Genomic DNA, 10,296 nt, shown 5'->3' with positions numbered 1-10,296 from the left:
ATCCATCCATCCATCCATCCCAAGTGTAGACCAAGATTCCTGTCTATTTCATTAATTTACTCAATTTCTTACATACATTTGTGACAAAAACCCCAACCAACCAAACCCCACAAATACAACAACAAAAAACCCCACAACCACATCTTTGCTTTTACACCTAAGGACACATATGAGAATGTCCATCCTTGGACTCAAACACCAGATTCCTGGCTGCTGTAGAGTCAGTCCTTTGAAGCCTACAGAGCTGCTGTGACCTTCAGCAGCTGGAGATCTGGCCCTGTGCATTTCTAATCCACTTTTGGTGTCCCAGGGCAGGAAAGAAAACGCAATATTTGTTTGTGTCATCATTGTCTGCTGGCAGTTTCCACAAGGAACTTTTCAATGGATACACTTGTTTTCTGCTGGGCTCTGTGTTGACTTAACAGAAAAGCTTTTTATCCCCCTGGAAGCCTTTTTGGGTATGAGTTATGCTATTTAAACACCCTTTTCTTTGCTGCTAATATAAAAAAGCTGTAGGAGAGGAAAATATTCAAACTGACACAGCAAAGCAGGGATAGGGAACCTGTTGGATATAGAGTTGAATTGTCCCCACTGAGGAGAGCACTGGAAACACCTGGGACAAAAGCAACAGCACAGGCTGTGGGGTGAGCAGAAGAACCAATTCCATAATTCAGAGGGCAGCAAGCAATGAATTTCTGGGTAAGGAGCCAGACAGCTCAGAAGCAATCTGAATGGGGCTATAAAAATGATCGGTTATCAGGAAAAATTTCTTCCCTGAGAGGAATGTCCAGCATTGGAACAGGCTGCCCAAGGCAGTGGTGGAGTCACCATCCCTGGAGGGATTTAAAAGAGGTGTAGATGTGGCACCTGGGGACATGGTTTAGTGGTGGCCTTGGAAATTCTTGGTGATCCTAGAGGTCTTTTCGAACCTGAATGATCCTGTGATTCTATGAGAATTCCAGATTATTTTAGCTGTTGGTGAGGAATATAGTCCTATAGCCAGGCCACCCTTTGGTGCTCTGGCACAACCCCACAGCGACATCCTCACAAGTTTCCTGGCCCAGCACTCCTTCACATTAGTAAATTCATCATTCTATCTCTGAAAGAATTAATGTTTTATTAATGTTCTACTCTCTAATCATAAGGAAGGAGTAGAGAGTCTTAATTAAGTCATTAGCTGCTGTTATGAGCCTATATTTTGTTCTATAAACCTGAAAGAATAAATAGTATTAACACCATTAAAAAATTGTAACTTCTTTCCCCTGTATTTTCTGTATGTTTTAAAGTGTCTCAAGAAACTACATTAAAGACATTATGCAAAAAAAAAAAAAAAAAATTAGGGTGTTGGGCCCATTTGAGCTGGCACAGAAAGTGCTGAAGCACCAAACATGCTGCTCCCCCTCCCAAAGTGCCAGCCCCATCCTGAACCCCGTTAGCACCAAACTGTGCACCTGGAAACAGCAATGCCAAGCCTTGGGAGCAGGAAGCATGAACCAGCAGCTCGCAGAGAAAACCAAACCACCTGCATGGGGTCGGAGCTATGCCATTCCATGGGCAGTGGGGTTTGAACCCTGTCGGTCTGCAGAGCCTCAAACATTTTCCTCTGGTGCCTCAGGGTATCTAATAGGGAATTTAACCATGGGGAAGCAGGATGGCTTTTCTTAGCTGGCAGAGATTTGTGATCCTTCACAAATTCCTTATAGCAGTCCCTGGGCAGCCAGGACTGTGTAGTGGAAGTGATTGATCAGCAACCGAAATTAAATGTCATAGAAATGGCAGAGGAGGAGCAAACCTCCAAAGAATTTGGGTCTGCCACCAACATTAAGATTTCTCTCTGCTCATTGTACGACTGCCTGAAAAAGCTGGACACAACGGAGCACCACTGTGAGTTAATCCTTTCACATATAAAATCTCTCCATTGCTGCCCACTCAATCACAAGGCAAGAAAACAACAGGTACATTCAGCTTTAATGAAATAATAATTAGTTCTATGTACAGCTGTAACAGAGGGGAAAACAGCTACAAGAGAGGATGCAAAGCCAACCCCCTAACATGGAGCAAGTCACAGGGCAGGGCTAGACTAAGCATTTCTGCCATTCTCCTCCTTTTTTGAAGACATGTTTCACCTAAAAGGCAATACTGAAATAACACAAAATCCTCCCAAAACCGCTTAGCAGGCTGTCCTGTGGGGTAATTTTGTGTTTATTTACTAAAGCTTGGACATCCTCCTCTGCAACTGATTCCAGTGGGGCCTCACAGCAATGCTGCAGCCCTTTGCTCAGCACCAACCTGCCACAGTGCCCAGTATAATCCCATAAGCCACCCCCAGCATCAGGATGGCTCTTCCTGGGGTGCTGTGGCAGCTCCAAAAGTACATCTGAAAGTCCTTTAAAAGTCCCTTTTTCAAAATTATGGCAAAATACCTGGAAGGGCCGGTATGAAGTACAAAGCCATTAAAATTGTACACACTGAATTATCAATAGCTGGTAACTTAATAAACAAATTCACAGGAAAAAAAAGACACTTTTTTTTCTTTTCCGCCCTCTGGGTTTTTTTAAGTTTCACTTGCACAGAAATGAGCTGTGGCTCTTGCTGCTCGCAGTCCTCTCGTGACAACAGAGATGTTTTATCAAGGTTTAAAACATGGCTGTGCACCAGGTACGAGGGACAGGTTCAGCCCTTGTATTTTAGCAGGAATCCAAATCCTACACTGGGAAGGGAAATCTCAGCGCACCGCCCATGGTCACTGAGCGATTGCCAAGCACGGCTGCTATTTCTGTACCGGCTGAGGAACACGCAGGAGAATTTTCTCAGAGGAACACACTGCCTTGCCCACAGCTGGACACAAATCCCAGCCATGCAGATGCAACCCCATATTATTAAAAGGCCCCTTTCTCTTGGAGAGCTGGTAGTTGGAGGTGATGCTCACACACACACGCTGTGCTGGTGCAAACCCCCTCGGAGCAGGGCAGTTCACAGGCTTTGACAGCAATAGGCTTGTCCAGGCATTTTCCAGCCACGTCCTCAAGCCCTCATGTCTGGATTTTTTTCCCTGAGGACTTTGGCAAGATTGCTCCAGCATTTCCCTGCATGTTTCAGAGCGAGCTACATGGCGTGCCAGAGCCTGGTGGCAGCGAGCCGGGCAAAATGCACGATTCCCAAGGGATGCCTGGGCTGGATGAAGGCAGGAGGGCTTTGCGGCGAGCGGGGAGTGGTGCGGGACAGGCTGCCGCCAGCAGCCAGGGATGCCAGCGGCACTCAGACCAAATCAAAGCAATCCCAGCGCCGGCAGCACATTGCAGCTTCCCAAACTATGTTGACTGCTAACACGCATGCAGCTCACTGCTATTTATATCACATGCCATGTATAAAAAATATGCTACATCTGAGGAGAGCTTCACCACGACACCGGGACTGGGATGGAGGAAGGCGGGGGCGGACAGGGGCTGCCTGCGGCGGGGCTGCTCCCGCCCAGCCCACGCCGGGGCTGCCGCAGGGAATTTTGCCCGCTGAGTTTAATGGTGCGAGAAAGGCCCCCGCAGCAAACGAGGCGCTGTCGCTTTCTTGGCATTGGCGCAGCCCGGGGTCAGCAAGGCGAGGCTGATGCTGAGCTGTAACATGTCTGGAGATGCACGGGCTGCTCTGACAGGGGGAGAGGCGAGCGAAGGACAGCGCTCGCCGGGGCCCGCCGGCTCCATGCGACAGCAGTGACCGCGGCTCCTGGCGCCTGTGCGCAGCGAGGGCCTGTTCACAGCACTAAACACAGCCCGGCATTGACGTTTTCATGCTAACATTGCAGTCACCTCACTCCTCCTCATCTGCAATAAAGCCCCAGCAAGCCTCCAGCTGTTCCAGCGTGCCCCGAGTCAGCCCAGCAGCGTGTCGGGCACTCACTGCCTCTCAGGACCTTTCTTCAAACACACAGTATGTACAGATCTACGGCATGAACAGCGGGAAAACCTGGCATGGGTGACGGCAGAAATGTGGCCTTGACATAAATATGCCAATAAGTGAAAAGACAGTCACTGTAACACCTGAAGTTTCCCTCAGCTGTGGTCAGTGGCGCTGCCTGAAGCCCCAGGCACTGCACTCAGCAGGGTCTGCCCCCATCCCAGGATCCGTTTCACACAGACACACAACTGAACGGGCATGCAGAATTAACTACACCTCGGCCCCGGGAGCTCTCCGAGTTCTCCACATACCCCGCAGGCCAAACGGAGCTCTAAATCACTCCCTCTACTCTTTCTCTCTGGGGCAAGGCTGCCATCACAGAAAGCTGTTGTGTTTATTCTGTTCCAGGGCCATTTCGTTGACCAGCTGCTCTATGGATGACTGAATGGCCGCCTTCACGAGGGAAGAGGCGGTTTCTATGAGGAGCAATTCGTACTGCTCCCCAGTTCTGTGCCCCTGGTCACCCAGACCTTTCTCCTCTGCCTGGGGACCGCCACCAGCCTCGGGGCCCTCTTTTTGACCAACATCAGCATTCCTGTTCGATTTTTTATTCCCTTTTTGCCTTTTTTGGTGCAAAACTGGGGACGGCTCATAGGCCTGGTCAGAGTCGGTGTTGTCAGAGTCCTCAGCTTCAGTGATGGTGATGATGATGCTGACACCAGCACCAGCATTTGCTTCTAGTACCTGATGGCTGGAGCATTCCTGCACGCTTGCTGCCTCCAGCACACTCACTGGCTCCTTCACACTTGCTTCCTCCTGCACACTTGCTGCATCCTTCACACTCACTGCCTCTTGTGCACTCACTGCATCCTTCACACTCACTGCCTCCTGTGCACTCACTGCATCCTGCACGCTCACTGCATCCTTCACGCTCACTGCATCCTTCACACTCACTGCCTCCTGCACACTCACTGCCTCTTGTGCACTCACTGCCTCCTGCACACTCACTGCCTCTTGTGCACTCACTGCCTCCTGTGCACTCGCTGCCTCCTGTGCACTCGCTGCCTCCTGTGCATTCACTGCATCCTTCACGCTCACTGCTTCCTGCACACTCACTGCCTCTTGGGCACTCACTGCATGCTTCACACTCACTGCATCCTGCACACTTGCTGCCTCTTGGGCACTTGCTGCATCCTTCCTGCCTGCTGCATCCTGTGCACTCACTGCATCCTGCACACCCACTGTATCCTTCACACTTGTTGCATCCTGCACATTCGCTGCCTCTTTCACACTTGCTGCATCCTGCACACTTGTGGCATCCTGCACACTTGCTGTATCCTTCACACTCACTGTATCCTTCACACTCACTGCATCATCCTTCACACTTGCTGCCTCCTGCACATTTACTGCCTCTTGCACACTTGTGGCATCCTTCACACTCGCCGCATCCTTCACGCTTGCTGTCTCCTGTACACTTGCTGCATCACCTCCAGATGCCAACTCACTGAAATCAGTTACAGTCTCCTCGGCTTTGCACTCCTCAGGAAGATTTATGCTCTTTTCCAATTCATCCCTTTCAGGCATCTCTTTGCAGATATTGGGGATTTCCTGCCGCTCTGTGATTTCAGGGACATTGTCAGGTTGATCTTTGGAAACAGGCACTTCAGGAGCACCTTCCCTGCCCTCCGCATTGTCGGTGGTTTGGGGTAGGCTTCCTTCCTGCAGTTTGTCCTGGGCTGTTTCATCAACTGTCTCTGAATCGGTTATCTCCGACTGAACGGTGCACTCCAAATGTTCCTCTGCATCAGGTGTGGGCTCTGTCAAGGGCTCACTCTTCCCAACAGAGGTGTCACTTTCTTTTGCTGTATCCTGGTCCTCCTTCACTATATCCTTATCCTCCTTCACTGTATCCTGCTCCTCTTTCATTGTATCCTGGTCCTCTTTCATTCTATGCTGCTCCTGCTTCACCGTATCCTGCTCCTCCTCCTCTGCAGAGACTGGGCTGAAGGATTCAGATTTGTCCGTCGGGGCCAAATCCTCTGGCTCTTCACTAGCCTTATTCAAAACACCCATCACTTCATTTGCTTGACCACTGCCCTCTGACTCCTCCACTGCTTCCGAGGGGCTGGATTTTTTCTTGCCTCTGGAGAACCTCACGCAGGGCATCTTCACCCCAGAGCTTGCCCGTTTCTTTGGGAGGTCTTGTGCACAGCTCTCCTCAGCATCCACCTCCAGCTGCACTTGGGAATCAGAGGGCACCTTCTTCCGTGAGGACGATTTCTGCCTTCTCCGAGGTCTGGTAAGGTTTTTGATGGCTGCCCAGGTTCCTTTGGAGGATTGTGATGGTTTGGAAGGTTTTGCCTCCTCTTGGTCAGCACTGACACACTGGCTTTTCTCCTCTGAGGTGCCTTCACACACATCCTTCACAGTCAGCCCCTTCTTACAGGACTTCTTCCGCTTCTTAAAACAAAGCATGGAGGGTTTTTCTGCTTGTTCCTCTGGTGGGGAACATGTGGCCCCTGTGCTGGGAGTCTCTGCCTCTCTTGGGTTCTCCATTTGAATTTCCTTAGCTGCCTTCACCATATTCTCTTCTCCTTTGTTGGCGTTGTGCTGCCGACTTTCCTGATCAATGCTTCAGACACAAGAACTGCAGAGATGCTCAAAGTGCATTTTTTCCTCAAATAGATTTCCAAATAACATTAGTTGCTTTGTAACGAGCATATGTGGCAGTGAGAAGAAGTTCTGCTGGAGCTGCCGCATCCACTTTATAACTCCCACTTTGCCTTATTACTCACTTTATCACCTCTCCAAGGAATCCCGGGTAGATGTGGAGTTGAACAGGCTTCTCCTTGGCTTTGCTGGCCTCAGTCACTCTCATCTCCGGAGCAACCCACTTCCAGTTGTGCTTGGTCTAACAGCAACGCCTGTATAATGGCCAGTCTGACATACCTTTTTTTTTCCCCCAAAGGATGACAAATCAAGGCAAGAGTTAACAATTTTTATTCACCCCACGGACCTGGATGGAACTTGCACTTTGTGAGCTCTCTGCAATTCCACATTGCCCAGGGAGCTTGATTGAAGCACCAGTGGAACCAGCGGCTGTTTTCCGCCCCCCAGTGACAAGGTCAGATGCTGCTTTGCCTTGGCTTTGGTTTCTGCTTCAGTTCCTCTTGCATGTTACATGAAATTTGCTGCACAGCATGACCGAGGCTTTCATCTTTTATCTGGAACACAATAAATGAGTGATAAGACCTGTAGAGTAATTTTTAGAAAGTACTTAGAAGTTTTTTCTCTCTAAACATTTCATTTTGGGAGGCAGACCAGGGCTGGATGCACTATAGCAGTTTTTTTTTTCACTAATTAGCATCAACATCCACAGGCAAAATAAGGCCACAAGATGTCAACCCAGTGATGTTCCATCACAGAAAGTAATATTTTGCTGTTTTATGTGGTAAAAAGGGACTTTTTTTTATATAACTGCCCATATTATGGCGAATGCTTATTACACAGGCACACATATATTTCCTTCTCCTACGGTTTGCTAAATCCTTTCCCCACTGCTCCATATGCACTTATAGTTCCAGCTAGGGAAATTACACCCTGAGACAGCAGATATTTTTATCTTTAATGCACCATATGACAATATGCAAAAACAGAGAATACAAAAAAAGGAGGCTTGAGGAATACAAAAGCGAAATCACATGGCAAGAAGGGAGCTTATTTATACTACGTGCATGCCTCCCATGGCAACCTCAATTAACACCGTGTGTGCTCATCAAAGACATGATGTTGTAAGATGTGTGTCAACCTTAGGGGAAAAAAAAAAAAAAGAAAGCTCTGCCTCGAAACATCATCAGAACCTTTTGGATAGAACGATGCAAAAAGGTGTTACCACAAACAGACCAACTTCTGCAGGACGGGCTCGGGGGCTCCGGGCAGGGCTTTTACACGGCATTTCGTGCTCTGCTTTTCAGGAGTAGGGTGATTAAAAGGGGGTTCCGGCGCACGCTTCCCCCACAGCACATCTGGGTTTTTAAAAATTATTATTATTTTAATTAGACTATTTTAAGGGGAAGCCGAGCGGAGCTGTCAGAGCCGTGTGAGCGCGCACCCGCAGCAGCCGGTGCCCCGAGCGCATCCCGCAGCCCGGCTCCGCCGCCCCCGCGCCCGGGAAGTTTTGGGGGCGTTCGCGGGTGCGCAGCAGGACCCGCCCGGCAGCGCCGCTCCCCCGCCGGGGCACGGGGAGCCCCGCACAGCCGGACCCCTCCGAGGGCACGGGGGGCTCCTCGGGCAGCGACCGCGAGGGCGGCCCCGGGACCCCGCTCGTGTCGCCGCCCCCGCGGGTCCCCCCGAGGCGGAGCCGCCCCCGGCCCCCCGCGCCCCCCGCGCCCCCCTCGCCCTCACCTGCAGCCCGGCCCGGCTCCGCTCCGCTCCGCTCCGCGCGGCTGCGCTGCCGCCGCCGCCTCCGCCGCAGCCGCGCCCCCCGGGCCGGCGGGGAGGGCGCTGCCGGCAGCCCCCCGCCCCCCGCCGCCGCCGCCAGCCCCCGGCCCGCCCCCCGCCCCGGCCCGGCTCTGCCGGCACCTGCTCGCCGCCTCTTTGCTGCCGTGGGAAAGCATCTCTCCCTGCTCGTAGATCAGCATCCCTTTCTCCTCGCGGGGTAGCATCCCGCCCTGTCGCGGGATAGCAGCGCTCTTCCGGCGGGTAGCATCCCTCCTTGTGGGGCAGGAGCCCTCGCCCGCTGGCCAGGGTAACCTTCCGTCCCCTCCCAGGCTGTGCACAGCAGCTGCAGACCCGAAAACCACGAACTTCAACTGGACGTAAAGGTCCTCCCAGAAACCGAGCTGCGGTTTGTAGTGCGGATCCCAACGGCAGCAGGAGGCACTGTAAGGGAGCCCGAAGCACAGCCGGCAGGGAGGAGGGACCGCCGGGGTTTTCCTGGCTCTGTGGGAAGGGAGGGGGTCTTGCTCTTGGCAGCTGTTTTTTGTGTCCCACCTGAAACCTTCACAGCTTTCAGCACTCACTGTTGGGGCTGCTACAGGAGCTACACCTTTGGAGGTGGAGGTAAGGATAGCCAGCTCTTGACTTCAAACTAATCCATGCCGAAAACACCAGAGAAAGTGCCTCTTTGATAGGAGCCTTTCTTCTCTCCAAAGCAGCTGAGATCTGACCTTAAAAAAATCACGTCTCCAGCTGTGATGATTGATGGGAGAGCCGCCAGAAAAAGGACTACTCAGTGCAGCTGATGAACTACAGGAAACTGTAGTTGAGATGCCCGAACGTCCCCGTTCATCTCCACGGGGAGCTGACGCCCACAAAGGTTTTACAGACATTAACTGCTTCACAGCGTGTTTGCACACGAGAACCTGAGCAAAGCAGCACTTTGAACTTGCAAGTGGCTTCCAGTGTAGGCCAGGCTTAGAAAAACACACACAGCCTCCCCTCCTCCTCGGCTTCTTCATGGGGAAAAAAATGTATACAAAATGGGTTAGTTGGGCTGAAATGCCAGCCAGGAGGGCAGGAAAAGTGCATCAAGCATCATAAGGAATTGCCTTTCTTAAAAGCTCCCCTCTGAGATGTGTTTGCTTGCATTCACTCAGGATAATAAACTTCATCTGGAAACAGCTTCCCTCCTGAGGTGGGTGGTAGGTTCTAATTACAATCCACTTCTTTATTAAAGCCAAGTGAGGCCCTTCAATGCAAGGAGCTTTTCCCTCGTTGCAGTTGGAGGCAGGAGGGAGGGAAGCAGACAACGAGGATGGCTAATGTGAGACTGGGGAATTCAGTGGTGTGATGGAGGCAAGTTGCCATGAATCCCCTTGGGAGCACTTTGCATGGAATCCAATTATTCCTGATGCTCCAGGGGCAGATGGTAGCACCAACAGCTGTGGTACAAGGGAAATAAAAGACAGGGTCTGTGGCAAGCCAAGGATCAGGTCAGAAGTTGGGTAAACTGGACAGAAGATCCTGGCCCAGCTGGATCCTGTTTTCTTTCTGTGGTGCTGGTGACATGCAACAAGTCACCCAAGCAACACCTCCTCTTTCTTGTCCCCAGCACCACTTAAAAACATAAATCTGTGTTATTTCTTACAGGATGTGATGCAGTGCTCTCACAACAGCACAGCTCAGGGGACAATGGCCATAACACCAGCTAAGGACCAGGCCCACAAAATAGCCCACAGAGAACAAATTTGTACATAATTAGTTTTTTCTCTAAGCAACAGGAGGAGAGGAGAACCATCCAGTATTTAGCTAGCAGAAATTAAGTGTCCTCTGTGTCCTATTTGATAGGACAATACCTAGCTGGCACCCTTAGCTGCAAAGCAGAGTGTTAAAAAAATAACCTATTTATGTATCCATCCTGCAAGAGAAGAGAGAGTTTGGGAGTGCAGGTTAGAAAACATTCCC

The 10,296-nt window shown here is 51.0% G+C and overlaps 1 protein-coding gene across 2 annotated transcripts; it reads right to left on the bottom strand.

Annotated features, from left to right (window-relative positions):
- Positions 1–1,949: 1,949 nt before the first annotated feature.
- AKAP5 (A-kinase anchoring protein 5) lies at positions 1,950–9,132 on the bottom strand. Of its 2 annotated transcripts, none has more exons than XM_039551760.1 (2): positions 8,473–9,132; positions 1,950–7,115 (listed from the first exon to the last, which is right to left on the bottom strand). In XM_039551760.1, exon 2 carries the CDS (start codon positions 6,472–6,474, stop codon positions 4,267–4,269), a length of 2,208 nt encoding a protein of 735 aa, XP_039407694.1. In that variant the 5' UTR covers positions 6,475–7,115; positions 8,473–9,132; the 3' UTR covers positions 1,950–4,266. The 2 variants fall into 2 exon arrangements, with proteins under 2 accessions (XP_039407694.1, XP_039407695.1); XM_039551761.1 differs by lacking the exon at positions 8,473–9,132 and adding an exon at positions 8,296–8,338.
- Positions 9,133–10,296: the final 1,164 nt, after the last annotated feature.

The sequence above is a fragment of the Corvus cornix genome, chromosome 5, assembly GCF_000738735.6.
Source record: "Corvus cornix cornix isolate S_Up_H32 chromosome 5, ASM73873v5, whole genome shotgun sequence".
NCBI classification, from domain to species: Eukaryota; Metazoa; Chordata; class Aves; order Passeriformes; family Corvidae; genus Corvus; species Corvus cornix.
Note: the sequence above shows the minus strand (reverse complement) of the source record. Positions and strands in the feature narration are given on the sequence as shown.

Excerpts from the sequence above, each read along its gene's own strand:
- AKAP5 (XM_039551760.1), bottom strand. The coding sequence starts at position 6,474 with ATGGTGAAGGCAGCTAAGGAAATTCAAATGGAGAACCCAAGAGAGGCA.